General features: G+C 37.3%; 3 protein-coding genes across 3 annotated transcripts; 1 reads left to right on the plus strand and 2 right to left on the minus strand.

The window, feature by feature from the left end:
- Positions 1 to 285: 285 nt before the first annotated feature.
- LOC104109422 (uncharacterized) lies at positions 286 to 2,097 on the plus strand. Its single transcript, XM_009618727.4, has 6 exons — positions 286 to 423; positions 542 to 592; positions 672 to 729; positions 1,176 to 1,289; positions 1,473 to 1,640; positions 1,730 to 2,097. The coding sequence occupies exons 1-6, from the start codon at positions 338 to 340 to the stop codon at positions 1,787 to 1,789; spliced, it is 537 nt and encodes a 178-aa protein (XP_009617022.1). The 5' UTR covers positions 286 to 337; the 3' UTR covers positions 1,790 to 2,097.
- LOC104109431 (protein translocase subunit SECA1, chloroplastic) lies at positions 1,732 to 14,230 on the minus strand. Its single transcript, XM_009618738.4, has 20 exons — positions 13,612 to 14,230; positions 13,219 to 13,291; positions 12,518 to 12,724; positions 10,545 to 10,648; positions 10,244 to 10,423; positions 9,804 to 10,022; positions 8,882 to 8,995; positions 8,646 to 8,759; positions 7,652 to 7,819; positions 7,076 to 7,251; positions 6,701 to 6,767; positions 6,466 to 6,612; positions 6,032 to 6,127; positions 5,400 to 5,468; positions 4,989 to 5,090; positions 4,672 to 4,923; positions 4,512 to 4,579; positions 4,190 to 4,307; positions 2,419 to 2,658; positions 1,732 to 2,305 (listed from the first exon to the last, which is right to left on the minus strand). The coding sequence occupies exons 1-20, from the start codon at positions 14,047 to 14,049 to the stop codon at positions 2,171 to 2,173; spliced, it is 3,087 nt and encodes a 1,028-aa protein (XP_009617033.1). The 5' UTR covers positions 14,050 to 14,230; the 3' UTR covers positions 1,732 to 2,170.
- Positions 14,231 to 17,627: 3,397 nt separating this feature from the next.
- Positions 17,628 to 24,304, minus strand: LOC104109407 (protein transport protein SEC23 A). The gene is made up of 7 exons (XM_018775226.3): positions 24,120 to 24,304; positions 23,944 to 24,012; positions 23,176 to 23,763; positions 21,193 to 23,013; positions 20,016 to 20,132; positions 19,866 to 19,937; positions 17,628 to 18,128 (listed from the first exon to the last, which is right to left on the minus strand). Exons 3-7 carry the CDS (start codon positions 23,647 to 23,649, stop codon positions 17,991 to 17,993), a joined length of 2,622 nt encoding a protein of 873 aa, XP_018630742.1. The 5' UTR covers positions 23,650 to 23,763; positions 23,944 to 24,012; positions 24,120 to 24,304; the 3' UTR covers positions 17,628 to 17,990.
- Between the last annotated feature and the right edge of the window lie 358 nt (positions 24,305 to 24,662).

Consider the following 24,662-nt stretch of genomic DNA (forward strand, 5'->3'; position numbering starts at 1 on the left):
AACCTTAATATTTAAGCAAAAAAATTCTAATATTCAAACCACCAAATCTTTAAGCACAAAAAAAGAAGAATGAATAGAGTAGTTATATCTGAATGAACTAGTTTACAAAGAGTAGAAATAATGAAACTAAACAATTAAATGAGTAAAACCAAGTTTAAAATTCTAATGTTCGGACCAAGGATCTTATAGTGAAAAAGTGGCCAACTTCTAAATACAAGGCGGCAAAAGTGGCCATCTGACTTAAACGCCAAGCCCATGGTCCAACTCAGGAGCTCATTATATATGTCCAAACTCAGTTCGTAGTTTCTGAATTTTCCAAAGGCAAGAGAGGTGAAAAATGAGTATGCCAATTATTGCTTCTAGAACCAAATCTACCGGAGAAGATGTCTCCGTTTGCGGTAACTCTTTCCCTCAACAGAAAATGTAAACCTCGTTTTTTCTTTAATTTTCGATTGATTTTTAATATAGTCAGACTGGTTGTAGTAACTAGTAAGCATTGTTAATGGCTGCAGTTTCTGATGTGCTAATAAATATAATGCAGCAAGTGCTATGAAGGTGAAGTTCTGGACCGTCTTCTCACATCAATTAAGAGGTAAATTTATCCTTCTCTCCCTGTTTCTCAAGTTGTCGCTTTTTTTTTGGCCGAAAGATATTAACGGCGCCAGCCGCAGGGAGATAGCGACAGCCAGAAACTCTAACGCATCTTTACCTGAGAAACTTTGGCTTAAGGTTGGTTCCTAGTATTCGAAATTGTTCAATTTTGCCTCCGTTAGATTTTTGGTTCATTCATACCCCTATTAGCTATCAGCCCCTGCACTGCCATTAATGAAGCTCCATTATGAAATTGGTGACTCCACGTGTCCAAATTTACCTATCAACTTATGATTATGATTTAAACTTAAACCTCGAGATGAGGCTTTTTCTAACCACGGGCAAAGCTGCTGGGTGCAAATCTGACCTTTTACCCACATTTTTGACCCTTTACCCTATTTTAATTTGTAAAGCCCATTGTTCTCCACTATCCAGCGTCTCAAAGAAGAGATCTAGAAAAGAAATATTATTAATTGACTATTTTAAAAGAAAAAAGCCTTTTTTCAGTTTTCCATTATATAGGATGCTAAAACTATTTGTTCTGTTCATCTCATACTCACATTGCCGATTTGATATGTGTACAGCAACAGTTTTCAGTAGGGGTGAATGAAATTACGCGGGTGCTTGAGAGAATGCCCCCGATTCCTGCTAAAGAACGCTCATCACTATCGGCTAAGGTGCATTCTGCTAGAATTCAGGTTTAGCTCGCCTACTCATGAATTTTTTACGCCTTAATTTTCATTTGGTTTAACTTGGCTAACAAATTTCACGTGGGGTTTATATGATTGTTAGATGTTTTCAGAATCTACAGGATCGCAAGTTCTCTTATATGCTGCATTAATTTGTTACACTCTTTGACATTGTTCATTGTGGATATTCAGGTTGTACTAGTAGCATCTGATTGTCATCCGCGGTTGCTGACCAAACATCTGGAAAGCTTGGCTATTTCGAAAAAAGTACCAATTGTCTTTGTCAAAGACAAGAAAAGAGGTTCTTTGAGATTAGGTGAATTGGTAAAACTTAAAACTGCAATTGCCATTGGCGTTAAGGTAGGGGAATTCTACTTTTTTTGGGGGGGTGTGTGGATTTTGAACAGGACTTTTAACTTAAAATGTGTAATATGGTATGCTCTATGCAGGATAAAGGAAACCAGTTTAGTCAATTCATCAGCAATGAAATGCTCCATAACTTTGAATGAACTACATTGCAACCGGAGCTTCATACACAGACATTTGATGAATTGTATATTGTGGAGGTGCATCTGGTCATTTTGGTTACAGGCCTTGTGAAAGTGAAGTAATATGTAGTTCTATGAAGCATTTATCATCTATACAATCACATGCACATCAGGGAAGATAACTTACATGGCATTGATACAGAGACCTACTGAATTTTGTATTCTTATCTTAGCTGAGTAATGGCTGCGAAGATTCACAATGTATTACGGCCCTGTGGCCACCTTCCTTCAATTTGCAAGTGTCATCTAGGCTGCTTTGCCATTCAGAATTATGTGTTCGTAAATGAACCTACCTCACATGGCTCCTGCTTTCCCCAAAATTGTCAGTTCCAAATTAATGTCTTATGTGCTAGACTGTGAACTAACAGCTGATGGAGACGGATTGGTAGCACCATTATTAGCCCTCCCATTAGTATCGAGTTTGTCCACCTTGTTGCTCTGTTTCTGGTCTTGCTGCTTCACCATGACTGGTTGAAACTGACAAAAGAAAAGCGCAGATTTGGTTAATTGAGAGGAGCGAACCAAAACATTACATCCTGTACAAACTTTCTTTCTTGAGGATTAGTAGATCTCAAAGTCGGAATACTAACCTGATAAACAGCGTATATGACATTCCTCCTGATCTGTGCCATCATCTCAATGAAAAGGTTGTACCCTTCAAGTTTGTATTCAATTAGTGGATCCCTTTGTGCATAGCCTCGTAACCCCACAGCCTGCTGAACAAACTTGAGTGCTTGCAAGTGTTCTTTCCACAGACGATCAATGTTGTTCAGTATAAGAAACTTCTCTGCCTCTTTCATCAAACCTGGAGCTTGTTTCTCCACAGTATCCTATATAGTCGCAATGAATATTCAATAGTAAAAGGAAAAAGAAGGAAATGAAGAAACAATTCAGTGCCCAAAAAATTTCAAGAGAAGCTGACGCGTAGAGCACTTTCCATTCAAACAAAATTCCCTTTCAAAGTTTTCAAAAATTGAAGAGTAAATAACTTACAAAAGTTTGTTGCAGTAATTCAACCCACATGCCTTTTCTGTCAATAATTTCTATTTTCTTATTTCAAAACTATTCTTGGTGCATGTTTGGTCTGATTATCAAAATCTGATTCTTAATATGTAGAAGGATTACTATTTAAATTGAACAAAACATGCTAGTTTTGTTGCACATATTCTGTATATTAGTTCACGGATTGGAACTCTGAATGTATTGACTATAGAATTGTGATATAATAACCCGATTAAAAAAAATGGTTATCAAGACAGGTGAAACCAATAAGGTACAAAATCTTAGCCAGTTCCCCGAGCAATTTTTGTTTGATCCCTAGAAATTCAATCAACTAGACCTCTTCCCAAAATATTCTAGGTTGACCATGTGAATCATCTGTATCATTCAAAAAATTTGTTATAATTAGACTATTTCACGTTGAGCACTGAACTATCGCAACCACTCTGCCTTATCTGAGCTTAAGACTAACTATGCTTTGATCAGATACACAGAGTGGATGTGCAAGAAAAAAAGGGAAGAAATTTTGAGATAGCATTTGGACTTTGAGGTAGTTTTCTTTGCTCCACCTCTTTTGTTCCATTTACACCTTTACAACATGCATCCTACTGATTGCAAAATTAGAGGCACAGGAAGAGTTTTTTTTTATAAATAACTTGAACAAATTAAGAGCTATTCGACATTTCAACTTGAAGTGGAGTATGGATATCATTCCTTGCCCATAAATGAATTTTAGAATTGTATAAACAGTTTCATCTAAAGGCTTAAATTTTTATGCATTTATTTTAGGTCCTAATTCTCTTTCTTGGATCAAACACACGACCCATTTGAAGAGTGCAGTAAGACACAAACTTATGATCTCTGCCGTGCCATCTAGAAATTTGCAAATTGTTAGAAAAGAGACCTTTTTAATTTGTCTAAGCCTACAACAGAATGTTCGTTTGTGGGAGAATCACTTGCACGTCCCTTCAAAGTTAATGATTTTAAGTGGACATGCCCTCTGATTATATAATAACAAGATCCTACCATCACAAGCAGATCTAACAGATTATGTGAAATGACTTCTTTTCTCAATGAGAACTGCAACCTCACCTGAATTGAGAAAACATAGAGAAACTGCAAAAGCAAAACCATCCTCCATGTCCGATCCCCTTCCTCTACTCTGCCAGTAGGCATTACTCCCTCCATCTCTTCCAACCAACCTTTTCTTTTAAAAAGCTCGGGTGTTTTAAATACTTGAGGACAGTATTCAATAATTATTTTCATCTTTCAAGGATCACCTACACTAAACCTAATGGTCGAAGTAAGAGCTGGAAAGAAATGTAGGAAATGCTTTGTCAAGTACAACCAGAGAAAACTGACCCTCTTCTGGAGATATGCTTCGCGTCCACGTAGCTGAAGATACTGCTGTAATGCTTCATAAGTTGAGCCATTACTCGTCAATAAATCAGGTGTCAAATCATTCAGCAGATAGCAATACCTGTAAAGGTCAAGCAACTCAGAGTAGAATTGTAATATGAATATCACTATTCAGAATTTGGAAGGACATTTGGGTGAAATGGAGCTTTAGGTGACAACAACCAAAGCTGGTTACAACACTCCTTAGATACCAAAGCCTTTAATATAAAGATGCATGAAGTCACAAACAAAATAACATAGTAAAGCTTATTCACGAGATTCTTACTGTTGGAGCTTTGAAATAAGCTTCTCTAGATCCCAACTCTCTCTTGGAGCATCAGGACCAATATTTGCCTGTTACATTTCAACAGAAAAGAAAAACACGTCACAAATCCATTTGCGAAAGAACTGACTTTCAAAGTTCAGAAATTAATAAATCCATATACCTCCAGAATGTCATTCATTGTTAATTCAGCATATTCAATAAGGAGAGATTGGAGGTCGTCTGCTTCTAGGGCCCTTCTTCTCTCGGTGTATATCCTGTCTCTTTGGCTATTCAATACCTCATCATATTCAAATAATTGCTTTCTGATGTCAAAAAAGTAATTTTCTACTTTCCGTTGAGCTTCATCTAGTGCTTTTGTCAACATCTTCGATTCAATTGGTAGGTCCTCTACTCTAAAAGCTCTCATCAGCCCCTGAATGTCATAAAATTAATAGTGTCTTACAATAACATTATATCTATAGCACACAAATTACCTACCTGAATCCGATCCCCGCCAAATACACGGAATATGTTATCTTCAAGACTGAGGAAGAAGCGGGAACTTCCAGGATCTCCTTGCCTACCACTTCGACCACGCAGCTTTGCACATATAAATATTACAATCAAAATTCCAATGGAATAACTATGAAACTAATTGGTTTTGCACTTACATACTGCAAAAATAGTACAACAACAACCCAGTATAATCCCACTAGTGGGGTCTGGGGAGGGTAGTTTGTACGCAGACCTTACCCCTACCCTTGGGTAGAGAGGCTGTTTCCGATAGACCCTCGGCTCCCTCCCTCCAAGAACTTCCCACCTTGCTCTTGGGGTGACTCGAACTCACAACCTCTTGGTTGGAAGTGGAGGGTGCTCACCACTAGAGCAACCCAACTGCAAAAATAGTACCTGATTGTCAATTCGCCGCGATTCATGCCGTTCAGTCCCGATCACATGCAGCCCACCAGCCGAAACAGCCTTTGCACGTCAAAATAAAAAGTCACAAGAATATACAACCAAAGGAAAAAAGGAGAAGAAATTTCAAGGGCATAAATTGAGTAAATTGAGTCAAGCTGGAGGTTAGAGCTACTTTGCACAGAGAAAGGGATTTTTCTTTTATATTGGAGTGAGCGGTATTTATTTGGGAAGATGAAAAGCAAAGAGAAGTTGAAGAAAACTTGTCCTGTAGAAATATTTAAAAATTCCAGTATTTTCAACTTCTTTTAAGCATCATCATATTATTAGTTTTATCCTCTTTTTTTCTCATTAGAAGATCAAAAAGTATATTAATATTAGAGGATGAAGTTACATAATATTGATCAATCTCTTACAACAAACAAAACAAAACATGTACTACTACCTCATATTTTCAGTCCCACTCAGGTGAAGTGTATGCCACAGAATCATACATATGTGCAATATATTCAAGCAGCAGAAACAAAGAGAGGTTCATGCTGAAGTGAATGCTGGTTTTCAGAAATTTACGACTAGTTCAAATTGAAAGAGGAATTCTCAAGATAATTTAAAGGAGCAGAAATTACCTCCTTTTTCTCTCCCTCAGTGTAGACTTTATATTCCCTGACAATTTCTAGAAAAGCACTGCGTAATTTCGCAATTACTTCGTCTTGAACAGGACCCTGTGACATAAATTGCACATCCATTGAGAGTAATCAAAAACAATTGTCTTTACTATTGTGCTTGAGTCATTGTCTCTCTCCAAACAATAGAAGGAAACGGTATCAACATAAGTTTTGAAATTTCAAATATTAGGAGGCGTTTTATCAAGTTGGATTATGAAAGCTTGGAATAAGTAATACACTGCTGGCATCAGCTGTATAACGATTTCCATTTCTATTTCGAATTTTGCTCTGTAAGGCGTAACTTCTTATGGGTTAGCTATCCTCATTGGATATTAAAATCACTCTTGTCAAGACAAAGATGCTCACAAGATAATAAATTCTTATTTTAACTTCACCTTTTCACAAGAGTAAGATAATCGTTCCTCCGCTTCTAGTTCAGTTAATGATCTCGGACCCCACATTTTTACAGCAAATTCTACAGCTTCCTCAGCCAGCTTGGTCTTTTCTTTGGACAGCGCACATGGAAATAGACTTTCAGTAACCTGAAGGATTATGCGGACATCAATCTCATAGTAATCACAATTAAAGAATATTTTGAAGTTGCTTTACAAAATCAGACTGAAGACCAACCTTCCATGACCGCTTTGGAGGAGGTTTCTTTACAGAGACAAAAACTCCTTCAGCTGGTCTGACAACTCTGTGGCATTCATATTATTCACAAAATGTTGTAATACTTTGAAGCAACGGCTTATTATAAGAAGATAGTTCACATTAGCCAGTGATTTCTCCGTCTAGTTATAATTTTTATCATCAGTATACACTAGTTCTTTTCCTAAATGACAAATTAATTAGCAGACAACACCAATTCCATATGCCGCCAACTGCTATAAGGAATACCAACTTGCTCTTCTTAGGAAGAAAAAAGACTAATTCTTTTGCAATAGCAGTCAACTGTGCATCTATTGACAACTCATGAGAATATAAAATTATCCATTGAGCAACAACCTTGGCATTAATATTTCTCGCAATTTCAATCTTGCCATGAATTCTGCATTACCGCCAAGAATTATATCTGTCCCGCGACCTGCCATGTTAGTTGCAATTGTAACTGCACCAAGACGCCCGCTCTGTGCCACAATTTCAGCTTCTCTTTCCACATTTTCTGGTTTAGCATTCAGAACCTTGTATAAACAATGTCCATTCAAAAACCTTTAGAGAATAACTAACTTGGGGCATTTAACAGTACCTAATAGAAGTCTAAAATAATATAAGAAAAATCAGCAACACCATTCAGAGAATCAAAATGAACTGTTTAGTACTTTTTCTTTTTTGGTGTAAAGAATGCCCTGTAAATGGTAGTGACTCCATACTTGATATCATAGAATCCTTGTAAGTTTTTGTAGTAGGGGATTCTTTACTGATTTTGGGATATATTTTGTCACTTTTAGCAGCACAAACTTTATGCTGTTTTCTTTTAGAAAATGTTGCCATTATCAAAATATAAGAAAAATCAGCATGAAAAAGAGACTGCAATTTTCGACAACCTTGCTTTCAAGTGCATATTCAAACTTTAGAGCTCACCTCATGAGGGATTCCAGCTTCACGCAACTGCTCTGAAAGTGCATCACTCTGCTCAACGCTGGTTGTACCAACCAGTACAGGTCGCCCTATTTTATGCATTCTAGAAATCTCTACAACAACTGCTCTCCATTTGCCAGAAGTTGCACGAAACACTACATCAGATTCATCCTGGAAAAGAGGGAATAAGAAGATGAGAAAGACAAAATTATTCATAGATGAAATTTCGCGTTTGGGAAAAATGTGGAAATGAGTAAGAGCACATACATTCTCATGTTAAAGGATCAATGTCTATTCTTCCGATCATTAAAAGATTTTTCCACCAAAATTGAGAAGAAGCCACATTTTAAAATCATCCAGATGGTTGCTAACAGACAAGACTAAAAAACTCACTATCAATTGTCCACAATCAACACAGTTTGGGCAACTGCCCCCCATCAATCTTCTGGAAGAACTCCCCTCCTCCCAAAAACAAAGGTGAAGTACTGAGCTTGCACGGCATAGAAGCATCACCATGATATGTGGAAGGTCAACAGCAAACAGAAATTCCAAAAATTTTGAAGTTAAAGGCCTTCAGTGGTGGATTATACAATTAGATTAGAGTTAATTAGTGGTTTGCGAAGAGCTGAGAGAAAGGTAAAATGATATTACATTAGCTTTGAATGCTTTTAATCAGGCTTTGAGCCTAAATAGATCGACCACTTTTCAATGCTCAGCCAATTATTCACAGGCCCAACTGGACTGCTTTGTGGGGCAGCCCATCAGCTAAATCTGCTTTAGCAGCTACACTTCACGCAACAGCATGTATATATTGGGGACACTTCTAATGTGCCAATTATGTTATTACTGACACGTTGTTACTTAGGATACATAGAAATGTTCTACATGGAAAGTTGATGCATGTCGCAGCTAACCTCTGAGTTTCATGTTTGCATAATAAGAAAGAAAGCATCTAGTGAAGAAAAACCATCGAAGTGGAAGCCAAAATAAGACTTACCTTTCTTATCATTGGCTTGTTTGTAGGCACCATAGTTACTTTGAGTTTGTAAATGCTCTCAAATTCTGCACTTTCTGTAGCAGCAGTGCCAGTCATGCCACAAAGCTTTGGGAACTATAGCTCATTAAACCAAATATCAAAAGTTTTAGCTCCAGAAAATGACAGATACCACCAAAACTCTGGACAAACTTAACAGAATATGAATGTAGTATATCTGCTGAAGAAGGGAACCCAACCTGGAGAAAGAAGTTTTGGTAGCTAATTGATGCTAAGGTTATAGTTTCATTTTGAATGGGTACGCCTTCCTTTGCTTCCACTGCTTGGTGAAGTCCATCACTCCAGCGTCTCCCCTGAAAACAGATAATTGACTGTAAATACGTATGTCTTTAAGAGGGTAACAACCAGCCTTCAGTCAATCAATGCTAGATGACCACGTAGGGCACAGTATGGATGTTAAAGAAAAACATAAGTCTACAGTAGTTAATAACAGCAGTAAAAAGATGTGGAAAATCCACTGACCTTAACTAATGGGAATTATTTGTGCTAAGACGGGCAACTTCACATGCAATGCTAAGACAAAAGCAGAATCATATGACTTCAATACATGCAGATTTTACCTTTAATCATAGTGTGGCGTGTCATACATTCACAACATCAAAGAATAATAATAACAATAACCTAATAAATAGTACACCGCAAAAACTTCAGTCTAAGGCAAAGAATCTCATGACATTCTTTGTTGAGACGATATGAAACAACCAAGGTCCAAAACATGCAGTATGAGCAATTGATTAGTACAGCTCAAGTGAAAACAAAGGGTAGGAACTTCTGAGCATGTGTACCCGACAAGCTCCTATCATCTTCTATTTTGCATTAGCACATCCCCCCCCCCCCCCCCCAAAACACACACACATCCCACGAAAAAAGAGGGTTACACTGCCGCTCACCCTAACACATACCATGACCTGCTCATGTAGCAGAACAGCGGGAGACGGCTCTCAATAAAACTTGCATCTAACAGCTCAATCAATGCTTTCCGAAATAGAAATGAAACAATTGCACCAAAACATTATGCTATAAATTAGATATAAAGCTTCTTTTAATTTCTTTAATTACTTATCCCAGTCAAGCTAAAACACTTGAAGCAAACAAAGTCACCTGCATGACTCGCCCAGTGAACTCATCTACTATTAGAATCTCCTTTCCACGAATGATATAGTTGACATCTTTAAGAAAAAGTTCTTTGGCTTTTATTGCATTCAAAATATATGATGCCCACTGTTCCCGGGGATCATACAAGTCTTTCACATCCAGAATTTCTTCAGCATCTGCATAACCCTGCTCTGTCAGTAATACATTTTTTTGTTTCTCGTCAACCTGCAATTGCAGTGGGAGTATGTAGTTAAACTGATTTGCAAAAAGAAGACAGCAACAATTTTATGATCTTGAAAGAAACTTTTGTTTCTACAGAGACAACCAAGAATATAAAGCCATAGCAAAAGATCCCTTGTCAGATTCCTAGCTAAATGAGAAAATCCAGCAACAGCTGAAATCCTGTTGGTTAATGGATCGATCATCTGGCAAAAGTCAATCCTTACCGTATAATGAATATCCCGCTCAAAGGCAGCTGCTACCTTAGCAGCTTTATAATACTGATCACTAGGTTTTTCAGCAGGTCCAGATATGATTAGAGGAGTCCTGGCTTCATCAATCAGAATAGAGTCAACCTCGTCAATCACACAATAATTGAAATTTCTCATGACAAGCTCATCCACACTCTGCAGAGTAAAAGACACAATCACTTGGTCAGTAGTAGGTAGAGAATCCTGGTAACTTCCGAGCATATAGAATGTATAAGCGAAACATATCAAACTATAACAAAGTAAAAGATTTACTTTCCGTGGCAAGATTATCTCTCAGGTAATCAAAACCCAGCTCGCTATTAGTCACATAAGTGATGTCACACAAGTAATTCTCCCTCCTTTGCTCACTTGTCATGTTCTCTGTTCCAATTAATATCAATGTTAGAATGCTGAAAAACCTCCTCAGGAATAACATAGAACTTTGCAGATACTTCAAATTAGTATCCAAAGCTTCCCATCAAAAAATTAATATTCAAAGATAACAAGAAATATCTAGAAACTATAATGGACAAAGATGACCCTTGACCCCTTGTAAGAGAAAAACTTTGCAATAATACTTGATCTTAAAAACATGAAGGAAAATTAAACCACATGGATTTTCACAAATACTTTTAAAATATTTTGAATCGTTAACTATTGTGACTTATAGTACTTTTTAAGTAGTTTCTAAATATGTAAATTTTTATTTCAAAATTTTTGAAAATTCTATTTCTGAGTTCACACCAAAAGCTAGTCAGTTTGACCCTCGTATTCCGAGAAAGTTTCACATAAATTGAAACGGAAGGAGTATAAGTTTTTTAAAGTAAAAATAGTGATCAATGAGTCAAAGGGAAATATATCGAACCTTTTATGGAAATGACACGTTGGAGGGGGGAAAGAAGAAAAGAAGAACAAGAAAAGGTAAAGGAATTGTTTTTATGATGGTGGTGTTCGGACTAGCTTGCACGACGCACCTCAATAATTCCATCGGGTACCTGCTACCTCCCACCAACACAAGTACCAGAGAACTCTATCCACCAAGGCTTAAGCATATAGGAAGATATCACCTAACGTTTTTTGCCTCCATTTTTTTGTAAACCTCAAAGTTCTCCTCCCACTTCATTGACCACTAGGTCACACTCTTGGATGCACAAAGGCTAAAAGAATCAAATAATCACCATCACAAAAATTGAATCATGTGCTATTTTGATTTTTTTTTAAATTAAGAAGTTAACGTATTCTTTGACCAAATAAAAACATAATCTCCCTCCTCCCCCCCTCCCCCCACCCCGGACCTTTCAGGTGCAGACTTCCACACCCTTCAATCTAGCCCTGCTCAATACCTAGCAATATGCTATTTTGCACCTCCTGCACCGTTGATCTCCCTCAACCTCCAACCCAGTTATCAATCTCCCTCCACACTACCTTCTCAACAACATTTTACTAAGTTAATAATGTTATGGAAAAAATCTGGTATACAAGATGTATACAAAAGGCAGAGAATTTTACCGAATTTGTTAATATCAGCTGGACTACTGTATATGCTTCAAAACGCAATAAAACAACAACTTCCTCGTAATCTTCAAAAGGGTACTTTTGAGTCAATTCTACGACTATTTCTCTCTTCACAATATGGTAAACCCCATACTGTACCCTACTCAGAAGAGTCTCCTTTGTTGATTCAAAAAGCAAACCTTCTGGTAGGAAGAGAAGTGCTCTTGCTACTGGAAAACCTCTCTTATCCTCCTTAGGACAATCTTCCATTCCTCCCTTTTCGTATTATCTATATGAGCATCAAAGGAACCACTCAATGGTCTCTTTCAATGTTTTTTCTTCTGAATTTCCACCAGAACATTTCTCAGATTGTTTTTGATATCAGTCATTTAACTCCAAACATATTTCATGATATGCACCATAACTCGCATGTGATGAGGATTAAAGCCACAAATGGTTTACGTCTTACCCGGCTTTCTTGCACTCAACTAATGTAGATTCTTCTTCTTAGCAAATTCTCTATTATTAGGATGCCTTTCTATGCTTCTGTACATGTAAAAAGACACTTTTCTCGTGCTTTGGGGACTTAGCCTGATCCTGCTAGAGAGTACTTATGTAATCATCAATGGACAAATTTGATTTTGACTCACAATTGAATGAAAACTTTAAAGCTTGGATGTAGCTAATAAAAGAGATGGAAAGAACTGTAAGCTAAAAATTAAGAATGCTAAGGTAGAGTAAAAAAATGAGTCATACGTTGAATGAGGCCAACTTTTAGTCCTAGAAAACGGGGAACTTGACCAACCCATTCACAATCTCGGCGTGCCAAGTAGTCATTGACTGTTACCGCATGAACTCCTTTCCCAGTCAACGCATTCAAATAAGCAGGTAATATGGCAACAAGAGTCTTTCCTTCACCAGTCCTCATTTCAGCTATTTCTCCCTTGTGGAGAACCATACCACCTATACAAAAAATAAAATGCAAAAAGGTGATATCACTTGCATGATTATGAAATAATTGCTTCATTCTGTATAAGTGGGTTTCTTATATAACTGATGATGAACTAAAAAAACCGTGAACAAGAAAATACCATTTATACTACTACTAAATAAGGGAGAGTAAGCTAGCTGACGTCATGATGAAACCTTGTCAGATTTTTCTTTCCATAATAAACATCTAACTGGCCCAAATTGCAAAGAGAATTTAATAGGTCACTTCAAGAAATAGGAGTTTATGTGTAATCACACTCAGTTACTCTTATTTTCCACCATACCATATTCTTGGTTTTTTCACAGATATAAATCATGTGGAAACAAAAGTCTGTTACCTCCAAATAGTGCAACACTTAGCAAAATCTGTTTGATGGTATGGTGAACATGTTCACTTTTAGTTATATGGTAGGGCAAAATTCTGTTATCCAAATTAATATGATTATATATCATTAAGTCATTTCTACCTATAAGTTGCACATCAAAAGGACGAAGGCCTAGAACCCTTTTCGAAGCCTCCCTGACTACAGCAAATGCTTCCTGCAAACAAATTGTACTTCAGTCACTGAACAAAACTCATTCCAATTTGCTCACTTATCCAAAAAAATAAAGAGCTAATTCCAATTTTCAGTAAAAGAAACTATGGAAACAATAATCAAAGATAACATTTTTATGAAGCAATATTGTTGAGTCATATGACCATCTCATCTAAAAGCTTTAAGTTATTAGGGATTACACTTTTATTTACTTAATTATGTATGTGTTCATACTTCTGGACGATGAACATAGCACCAGCTTTAGATAAGATTAGCAAAACGGAAGTACAAAATATAACTGGAGTGTTGGTTCAATTAGCTCACGGGTAAAAGGGAGTCCAAGGAATCTCCGCGGCGAGCGCGTTCTTGTAGAGTAACTGTTTTCTCCCTCAACTGAGAATCGGATAAAGAAGACAATTGTGATTCCATCCCATTAATAAGTGCGACTGTGGAAGCATACATCTGCCTTGTTGACTCGCCTGAATCGGAAGACTTAAAAATGCCTCCCAACAAGCCTCCCAAAGATGCTACTGGACTTGTCACTCTCCTCCTCCTACTCCTCCGACTTTGTTTCTGCCTAAAATTAAGCAAGCACAAGGATTGAGATTGCGATTGCTCTCCTCCACGTAGCCAGCTGCGGGTATTAACTAGACCTCCGACCTTGTCATCGGCAGTGCCACAGCGGTTGAATAAGGAGGGGGGCCGGCGGTTAATGGCGGCGGCTGACCACTCAATGGCCGCCGGTGAAACCACCAGCTCCATTAGTCCGGTGAGAAATGTAACTTACAGAGGCAGCAAAGCTTCTCTCGTCGAGTGTGCTGACTTGGAATTTCAGCAGGGGTTGAGGATCGATGAGAAGATAACCGATAAGGCACCAATGCTGTACTTATAGTGCTAACTGCTATCAAACAAACCAAAAGCTTTTGATTAACGAATACATTTTAATCCACAACAACAACAAAAAACGAATACATTTTAATTTCAACGGAAAAAAATGTATTTTAATTTCCAAAAATAAGATTAAATTATTATCGAAAATCAAAAACCAATCTAATGTTTTAAGAAAACGGATTTGAATATTATCCTAATTATTCTTTATATATATTTTCTTTTTTGCAAAAACAAAACCAAACACACGTTTCCTCAAAAACAAAATCCTTTTTTTCAAGGTATAATACATAATTACTCCATGTCCTACTTATCCCGATGCAACTTTGTGGGGGTCATACTGTAATAAATACTAACTGCGTTTCAATTTATGTGAACCCATTTGAATTCATTTGAATGAGCACGTAGTTTAAGAAAAAAGAGAAGATTTTTGAATTTGTGATGTAAAATGAGGCACATATATTTTGTGTGGTTATAAATCATTGCATAAAGTTAAATTGTTGCCAAATAAGAATTTTTGGCACGAACTAAAAAAGGAAATAGGTTCACATAAATTGAAACGGAATAAAGTACAACCATCCGTTTCAAGAAAATTATTGCATGACACGCACCAACGAGCTAGTGCCATGTCATTTCTTTTATATTATTTTTATTTTTGCTCATTATTTGATATTTATCTTTTTGCTTTTTGGGGACACCTTCTTATCCGATGAGCTCAAACTTGCTGGAGATTTCCTCCGGCAGAACTCCATCTTTTCTAACTCAAGATTTCTTAGAATAAAAATAGAAATCAATCAAAGCCCATCAAAAGTATTCTAAAACATCACCAAAATACAGAAAAACTCAAGAATTGAAATCAAATTTGACACCAACTTAGAATCACATTTTCTGGTAGAACAAGAAAGGTTTTTTGACTAGTGAACTTCCATTGTTAATCTTTTCCGGATCTCTCTATTGTTCTTGTCAGAATTTTTGAGTTTTCGTAGAACAAACCCAACTTTTACTAAAATTCGAGGATTAGTCAAGGATATTTCATCCATTCAACGATAAATTCCCACCAATCCCACCTCAATTTCACATCTTCTAAAACGGATGAAAAGTTTTTAATCCAAAAAAATAAACTTTGAGTCATGGTGGACCCATTTTATATATTGGATCTTCAAAGTTGTTACGAAAAAAGAATAAGAGCCCGTTTGGATGAGCTGATTATAGATAGCTAATAAACTTTGAGGTGCTGAAAAGCATTTTTAAGTATTGAAAACTGATTTTTTAAATAAGCATTTACGTGTTTTGATAGATGTGCTGAAACTAATAATAAGTAATTGATGTGTTTGGTAGAAAAGTACTTATATGCTGTTATTTTGTTAAAATGACAAAAATATCCTTAAAAACTTTACAAAAGATTATAAATTAAAAAAGTGTCTTTGTAAAGAAAAGGATGAACAACAAATATGTAATGAAGGGAAAGTTAGAAAATTTATTTTGGGAAAAGTATTTTGTGAATTAAAAAATATTATTAAGGATAAATTAGTAAAAGTTTTGGTCAAACTAAAACATATAAGCTAAAAAGTCATAAGGTGGGGGTGACCAACTTATGACTTATGGCTGATTTTAGCTTATAAGCACTTGGCTTATAAGCACTTTGGATATTTACCAAATGCGTAGATAAACCAAAATGTACTTATAAGCCAGTTTGACCAACTTATAAGTTTAGCCAAACACCCTCTAAGAAAGAAAGAAAAGAGAAATAAAAAAGATAAAAAAGGAGAAGGAGCTATTGTGAAAGTTTGCGGATGGATGTGGTTACAATGAGGGAAATGGCGGATAGCAGAAGAAGAAACAAAAAAGAGTAAAAGAAAAGAAAGGGAGTAAGAGATAGAGAAAAAGAAAAGAAAAAGAAAAACTATAATAAAAATGATACTTTTGAGGTTTTTACGTGATGTCATCACGTACAAAACACACCAAGCGCCATGTCAGCTAAAAAGGTGATATTTATTACAGTACAAATAAAGTCAAGGGGTCATAGGACCTCCACAAAATATAAGGATGCATCTAGTAAAGTGGGACAACCACAGTAGGGTAATTATGTATTATCTCGTTTTTCAAATAACTTATCCAAGAGCAAACCAAAAGGAGTATTTACCGCAACGTTTTTGGCACGGAAAATGTATTTTTTTAATCTACATTTATTTGTATTGGGGACTTGATTCCGGTGTTTTGTGTGACAAGAGTGTGCCACCAAAACTTAAAGATAAGTTCTACAGAGAGGTAGTTAGATCGACTATGTTATATAGGGCTCAGTGTTGGCTAGTTAAGAGCTCACATATCCAGAAGATGAAGTTAGCTGAAATGAGTATGTTGAGATGGATGTGCGGGCATACCAGGATTGATAGAATTAGGAATGAAGCTATCCGAGACAAGGTAGGTGTAGCCCCGGTGGAGAACAAGATGCAAGAAGCTAGACTTAGAAGGTTCGGACACGTGAAGAGGAGAGACACAAACGCACCAGTGAGCAGGTGTAAGAGGTTGACCTTGGAGGGCCTAAGAAGAGGTAGGGTAGGCCGAAGAAATAGTGAGGTGAGGTGATTAAGACATGGAGATGCTACAGATTACCGAGGACATGACCCTTGATAGGAAGGTGTGGAGGTCGGGGATTATGCTAGAAGGTTAGGTGGTAGAGTAGTTTTTCTTGTTCTTACTAGTAGCATTAGTACATACTCTCGTATTATTTTTAGTCTTAGGTTTCTATTATTGCTTGTTGTTGCTTTTATTTTGGTCATCTTGCTATCTTGTTGTTTTAATGCTTCTTTTCTATGGCTCCTCATTGTCTTGTTGTCTTCTTTTCATTACTGTTATGCTTATGCATCACTGACCCGAGGGTCTAATGGAAACAACTTCTCAATCTCCATGAGATAGGAGTAACGTCTGCATACACACTACCCTCCTCATATCATTATGTGAGATTACAGTGAGTTTGTTGTTGCACATTTATTTGTATTGTTTCTATTTTAAGTTGTCCCAAAATTATGTGCACTTATAGCACACTTCCATTCAATATTGTCCTAGTGGTACTTGAAAAAAAAAACACTTTTTTTATTTTTCTATTTTGCCAACTGAAAGGTACTTGTCGAGCAACCTGATTAGCTTGTGGTGAAAGAACAATTCCTAATATCAATCAAATCAATCAACTATGCAACAATATCCATTTAGCCATTCTGCCATATTCACCTTTCCTTGAGGCGAAGGTATATTTAAAATAAACTCTCTATCTTCACAATATAGGGATAAAGTCCTTCATTCTCCTATATACCATTACCAACCCATTTCATAAAGAACAAGTCTTGAACTGAAGCTTAAAGTAGTTTAGAAGCTCAACTTGCAAATTAGACCAAGGCAAACACTTTTATGGACTTTAAAAAATGCTTCATTGATGTCTATAGAGAATTGACCAATTCATAACATCGACTGTGTAATAACTGCTAAGCAAGTCGCAAGCTTGATCTATGTCGTTACAAATCACTCAAAATTCATATCCTTTTGCTTCCCTATACGGAAAAAGAATCTCAAGTAGATGTAATAGGAAATTTTTATTTCAAAAGAATTCAGTCCCTTAGACTCCACCATACAGAAAGCAATCACAATGGAAGAGTTCATTTCCTGGCATGATAGCCAGGAATCAGCAGAAAATTAAGAGATGGAGGCTGTCATCCACGACCCAACAAAGTGTCTATACCATTAAACTCGATGGTACATCCGAATGCAACTCCCTGGAACTTGCTCCTTGAAGATTTGCCGATGAACGTTTATTAGGACTCTTAACTTGGCTCAGGTGGCAAGACTTTCAAACTCCGCATCCATTCGCAGAAACTAGGATCATCGAAGTAAAGGAAACTGCTTTTCAACTTCGTTCTCTGTTCAGCAGTCAACGTCCGTAGCTGTGGAAATCTTGCTTCCTGCAATGTCAATTGAGCAAAGTTACAATTTTGAATGCCCTTTAATGAGACAGATTCTATCAGAACTGAAAATTCTAACAAAGCAAAACTCGCAACGTCAATAAAGCAAGAAGCAGCAGTCAAGTTTCACTTTCGTCACCTTTGATCCCTCACACTTTTTAATCGTTCTCTAGATAAACTTGTTGTATATAAATTTTCTTAGATATAACAATGGACAAGAAAAGTTCACTTGCCATTTTGGCAGCGGAAAGAGGATTCCTCATTTCAATCACTATAAAATGATAAGAATCTGTAACATTTAGCTTAGCATTGGTCTGAGATTCGCAAAAAGAAGCTTTGAGACAATTTCAGTTGTTTTACCTCAAACCCTGTCTTGTTAAAACATATAAGAGACCTAGAAAGTTACAAAAAAAATTCAGAGCACAAGAATAGCAATGAGAAATGCCAAATGAATAGTAAAACCAGGGTAGTGGTGTTGATTATGAGTTTTATAAGGAATTAGTTTATGGAAGTCCGATAGATGAAATTAACCAATTCAGTCTATCAACACTCCTAAAGAAACAGGCAATAACCAAAGGTGGATAAAGAAACAAAGAGAAAGCAACTTCTAAAATAGAAAAGAAATATTTGAGAAATCAGCTTGGATTTCTTTGACATATTCAATTCTAAAGGTACATAATCTGCTCTGCAAGTCCTTTTCAGTTTCAAGGTATGACGATATGCAGCCACAAACATTTAAGTGTATGTACAGACATTTCAAGAGAAACTAACGTCTACCCAAAGTAAGATAAGATAACCCCCCCTTCCCGGGCAAAAGATAATAATAATAACACCAGTCCCCTTTATATATAAGAGCAGGGAATTTCGCTGTAATATCACCAAACCCACCCACCAAAAATCTATATGTGAAGTTCATTTTTCGTTTTAATGAACTTTATCTCAAACACAATTTGATAGTTATTGATAACAGAAGCAAAGGGCTTTTTATAGTCTTCTGGCCAATTCTCAAAGCTGCTACATGCGCTAACTCGTTATCAGTTGCTGCGCTGGTTCTTTCACTGATGAGATCCTTTCACCACATTTTTTTGTGTTTCTTAGCAATACTAGTACATCCTTGGTTATGACTAATTTCAGGAAAGATTGCATTACTCTTCTTCTACATTGTATGGTTTCTATTCAAGATGAATCTTCTTTATAGTTTATATGTTGAAATTTGAACAACAATGTTCATACAATTGCATTGATTCCCCCGATATTCTGCATAGCTTTCTGGTTCCTTTTAATGGTAACTCTAATATCTTGAATGCCCAGATTCTGTTATCTATCTTGATCTGTTGGCATAACTACTTCTCTGAAAATACCAGACAGAACATTGCTCCATAACTCTAAGCTCGAAAGATTTTTCTCTATAAAAGTATGCAAACCTCTCCATCGCAATGAATATGGGGTATGTTATTATCCGAGTAATAACTCTTATTTGTGCTTGTTAGTTGGCCAGATGTCATTTTTTGTTATCGTACCACAAGGTTTAAAATACTCTTTAGTCAAATGCTTAAACGCCAGAATATCGCTGGAAGAGAGAGAGAGAGTATCAGATTATATTGCTTTGGAAAGATCAGTCCTTTCAAATCATAGTTAATAACCCATTGCCCCTCAACAGTCTTACTCAAACAGAAATAATAAAAACAGATGGTACGTGAAAGTGGCTAATGACAGGCAAAATTGAAATCCATTTACCTGTTCATAAGGGGGATCCTTGTGTGCTGGTATCAGCCGGGAAACAAAATATCGAGCCTGAGAACTCCCTTCCTGTGGCATACCAAAATTTAAATATCCATTGTTTCGTCATATGAGAATGCATAGTCTTAAAATCAAGAACAAGGATACCTTGAATGCAAGAATCCGAGGAGCTGGAAAGCGCACTTCTGTGAGCTCTTCAGCTAAAGTTCTGCAAGCTGCCAATGCTGCTGCACCTTTACCCTCCTGAGAGTCAAGTTCCGCACCCTGAACACATCCGAAGAAATGAAATGGAATAACATCCAAAAACAAACAAACAAATAATAAATAAATAAGATAAACCCAATTTAAAAAAATCAACAGAACGAAAAGAGAAAATCATAATATTCCTATGTTCAAAGCTACCAAATCAATCCTTTTAATTAAGGAAATCTGACAAGTGATGTATGACCACCAAAATTTGAAATTGGAGAAAGCTGGAAAAAAGAGAAAATCTCTACACTGTACTTCATTCTAAGTAGCATCCAGAATGAATCTAAAGCAGCTAAAGGAAAAAAACGGAGTAGATGGCAAGCCATCATCCTCGCACAATGACAGCAAATACGTAAAAAATGAAAAGGAAGCACAGACATGAAGATATATATAAAAGTCAATACCAGGTGCATTCGACTTCTACTTGAAAGTTGATCCCACCCAAAGATTTCACATATCAGGTTTGTAAATTTGAGATCGAGAGGGGGGCATGATTATTATTTGGATGCACTAAGAAATGTCTAGATTCTACCGAGCATTTGTAATGGTTAATAATTCAAGGAAAAACAGAGAATAATTTATTATACTATCACCTATGAGAATTGTTATATCGTCCACCCTTTTTCGTTATTCTTAATTATGTATTACAACTCCCAGGGCCGGCAATCTTGAAGGTTCTTCAGATTATTGCACAGCGGCACATTCCCGTTCATAGTTTACCCTTATTTACATTTTTACTTCCCAAAATGTGAGTCCGTCATATTCTAGATCAAATCACTGGTGCGCACCCTCTGTAATATTTACTCGCGCGCCAACTTAGTGCTTCTAATGAGTTCTAATATATCAATAAAAGCCATCCGTTACTTAACAAAAGAGAGCCGGATAACAACAAAATAGAAAGTAATATTAGGACGTAATCAAGCATGAAGATACATGAGCTGAAGAAGGAAAAAAAACAAGCAAAAGAGAAAAACTAAAGGATCTAATTTTTGATAAAGAAAAACTAAAGGATCTACTAGAAATGCTAAATGCAAGTACTTAAATGGCACTTAAAAGAAAGAGATAAGTTGCATACCAACCAAATGAAGACATCAGTGCCATGATCAAGAACAACTGCTGCATCAGATTGCATAGCAAGGTCATAAGCAGGTAGTTCCTCAAAGGTGCCACCTTGTCTATGCATCAGACAGCGAGGAGCCACCATTCGGAGGGACAAATCAAACCCTGCATTCAGAAACAAGTTTCGCAACACAGATCTCTCATCTTCATGACCAAGAATGCTTCCCAGAAGTGGCCCTCTTCTAAGATGGAATAAGAGTTCTGGTAACACAGAGAGCTCCCTAGGAAACCGATAGAGTTTTGATTTGGGCATTTGAGAACCAAACTTGCTTGTGATATCTTTGATTCTTTCATCAACCGTGACTCGCATATCAAGTGCATCATTGGCATACTTGGCTCTTAAAAGTGTCCTCTTGGAAATAAGAACAGCAGCCACTTCATCTTGAACACTCTCAAGATATGATGAAACACTGTCCACAGTAGGCAATCTAACAGTGATGACTCTCGTGATATCTGATTGGTAGACATCAGAAAACTTAAAGGCAAACTGGAAATACACAAAATCGCGCTTAATGTCTCTTTTGGTTTCCATGGATAATGCAAAACACTGTGTTTCTTCGACGCTTAGCATTTGTATGACAAGAGCATCGTCGTTTTTAAAAGTTTCGTTGCTGTCCACATGCGCCTCTTCGCCGGGGCCTATAACTTGACTAACAAAAATATCCTCAGAACAGCGGACCTCCAGTAAACCATGTGAACCTGCAGCTCTCCCAGATGCTCTCTGCAAGTTCACACCAAAAGCCTCTCCAAAGTCATCGTGGAGAATAAGTACACCCCCAGAGGCTTTTGCAAGAGGCTGCAGGACAGGCACTCTTACCGGACATGTGCCTGCACATAATATATCGATAACTGTGTTCTTCCTAAACGCCTCACGACCTAGGGTTTCCATCCACTTCAATGCAATTTTCTCCATATGAGCATAGTTAGGATGAGAGAAAGAATACGGAACCGAACCAGGGCCACATGTATTTGGTCCACCAGCACAAACAATAATTCTGCTGTTTCCGCCGGGCCTTTTAACAACACCCTGTGACATTTCTGCTGATGGACCTTGAATAATTGCCGAAGCAACTTCAACTGCTGTACCCAGGCAACGGTCTCTAGAAGCTTCTGCAATATCAAGTTTGTATGGCCTAAATGATGAGAATATTGAGTGTGCGACAGGGAGAGATGCGTGCATAGGAGACAAGTATATCCCGGTCCCATAAATCAATGCTTTCAAGGACTCCTGATCCGGTGATTTGTTACCAGGAAATACATCAGCTGATGCCACAGATTCTTCTGAAAAATCATAAACTGAAACGGTGCTGCCATACGTGACAATCCCGAGTCTTGTAGTTGGAGGCAATGAATCCACAAAAGCGTGCAAAGAACTCTGAAGATGCTGGAGATGAGGTTCATCTAAACACTCATCTATTACAAGAACAACTGGTGCTGAAACTCTGGAATCAGACACTGGGAAAAAACCAGGCCTCTTATTCCCTGTCTGGACATAATCAACTGAAGGTAATGATAGTTCCGGCACATTGCGAAGTTCTTCCTTGCTGGAAGCTACATAGTCCCCTTCACTTCCGTTGAGATCACGACATATTACACACTGCCACTGCCCTGAGCCAGGTAAAATGTTGCTATAATGATTTGCATATGCTCCACAATTATGGCAACGATGGGGATCACGTTGTATCATTTGAGGACCAGGTGACATCTCCCTTCCGGAGGAAACTAATGCCCCAAAGCCTAGACTTGGAATATTTGCAAGTTTTTTCTGCTTCAACACCTTCAGAAGACAAGAAAATCATCAGTAAGAATAAATGGCTAAATGTAAACAGCAACAGACAGTGACTTCAAAAAATGACCTGTAACCGCACGGCTCATAGTGAAATGAATTACTATCAGATTTATAAGGATAAAACACTACAGCAGAAATAAGTTTCTTTACCTTGTGAGCTGAGAAGAGAACGTTTGGAGATTCCGTAGCAGGTGTCCAATCTTCAGTAGCATCAGAACTCTGGTGATGCAGATCAACAGAGCCATTCGAGAACTGGGGAGGTGATGACGTGGGGAGAGACGAAGCAGAGGAATAGGCAACAGGCTGCGGGGTGGCTGGAGAAGTTCTGAACGGAACAGCAGCAGGTTGGAGCGGTGACGAAAACACAGGAGGACCAGGTGGGGTACTCAAATGAGGAGCAGGGCTTCCAGTTCTAACTCCATTAGCAGGTGATGGTAAATTAGGTGTCTTAATGGACGGAGAAGGAATCTGGTTTGGTTGTACAATTGGTGGTGGAGGAAATATAGGACCTGTTGTTGTTGTTGGGAATGGGGGAGGACTAAAAATTGGTGACTGAACAGTGCCTTGCTGAGGAGGTGGTATAGTGGCAGAGTATCCAACCGATGATTCGGGTCGTTTCGCCATCAAAATGGCATCAAAAGAAAACCCTTTTGCACGGATTTTAAACAAGGTAAGAATCTAGAGGATTTAAAGAAACCAAAACCCTCCACAGTCACATCCAAGATCTCCTCGGAGACTCTAGGTCCAAGAAAAATTGGAAATAAATGTCAGTAAAATCTACAAGAACCCCACAATTAAAAAAATAAAAATGAGGATAACATCTTAAAACCACAGAAGTTATACGTATAATGCAATATATTCAAGAATTCAGTTGATCATAACATGCACCTAAAGTAACAGTAAAGATGCCAATTTTACCAGAATTTACCGCACATCCAAGTTGGAATTTACCCAGATGAGGTCTTTTCTCCAGGATGGTAAATCTATCTAATAAAGAAAAAAAACAGAATTATGGAGCCGGACCAGATTGGTAAAAGGGGACAGTCTCGAAAATTTCGGGGGCAATTACATTTTTAGTAGATAAATTGACATACCTGATTTCCAATTGATGCTGGTATTTGGTATCAAGAAACTGAAGATTAATTTTTGGAGAGTTCCCCAGAGACGGGGAAAGTAACCGGCAGCTGCTATCTCTCTGTGAGCACTTGTTTCCCTAGGGAGAATTAAACATGGCGCGTCAATGGGTGCGCGTGGGATATTGATTGAGGATTTAAGCAATTTAATGTATATGTCCACGGTGGCAGTAAGGCTTGTTACAATTGGCTGAAGATACGAAGACATCACACGTGGCCGCTGCTTCTCTGCCATGGCGCACCGCAGAAAGAGTAATCTTTTCTTTTTCTTTCTTTTGGAAAGTCTCAATGTAACATTCCTCGTATCAAGTTAGATTACCCATTAATAGCTGTTATCTATTTATACTAATAATAACTAATTTTAGGATAGGCATGTACCAAATATCAATGCATAAAACTATAAAAAATATAAGCCCTTAAAAATAAAATTTTAAAAAATATAAACACTTGAAAATGACGAATATTAATCTTATCTATATACTATATTAAAAGCACGAATACCCT

Source organism: Nicotiana tomentosiformis, chromosome 1 (genome assembly GCF_000390325.3).
Source record: "Nicotiana tomentosiformis chromosome 1, ASM39032v3, whole genome shotgun sequence".
Taxonomy (NCBI): Eukaryota; Viridiplantae; Streptophyta; class Magnoliopsida; order Solanales; family Solanaceae; genus Nicotiana; species Nicotiana tomentosiformis.

What these genes read in the sequence shown, in the direction of transcription:
- LOC104109422 (XM_009618727.4), top strand. Translation starts at nt 338, where the DNA reads ATGAGTATGCCAATTATTGCTTCTAGAACCAAATCTACCGGAGAAGAT. An exon ending in CTTCTCACATCAATTAAGAG is followed by an intron (nt 593 to 671) that starts GTAAATTTATCC and finishes CGCCAGCCGCAG; the next exon opens with GGAGATAGCGACAGCCAGAA. An exon ending in CAATTGCCATTGGCGTTAAG is followed by an intron (nt 1,641 to 1,729) that starts GTAGGGGAATTC and finishes TGCTCTATGCAG; the next exon opens with GATAAAGGAAACCAGTTTAG.
- LOC104109407 (XM_018775226.3), bottom strand. Translation starts at nt 23,649, where the DNA reads ATGGCGAAACGACCCGAATCATCGGTTGGATACTCTGCCACTATACCA. An exon ending in CTGATGTCTTCATTTGGTTG is followed by an intron (nt 20,133 to 21,192) that starts GTATGCAACTTA and finishes GGATGTGTTCAG; the next exon opens with GGTGCGGAACTTGACTCTCA. An exon ending in AGGATCCCCCTTATGAACAG is followed by an intron (nt 18,129 to 19,865) that starts GTAAATGGATTT and finishes TTGACATTGCAG; the next exon opens with GAAGCAAGATTTCCACAGCT.
- LOC104109431 (XM_009618738.4), bottom strand. Translation starts at nt 14,049, where the DNA reads ATGGAGCTGGTGGTTTCACCGGCGGCCATTGAGTGGTCAGCCGCCGCC. An exon ending in CGCGGCGAATTGACAATCAG is followed by an intron (nt 5,091 to 5,399) that starts GTACTATTTTTG and finishes ATATGTGCAAAG; the next exon opens with CTGCGTGGTCGAAGTGGTAG. An exon ending in CTTATTTCAAAGCTCCAACA is followed by an intron (nt 4,308 to 4,511) that starts GTAAGAATCTCG and finishes TGACCTTTACAG; the next exon opens with GTATTGCTATCTGCTGAATG.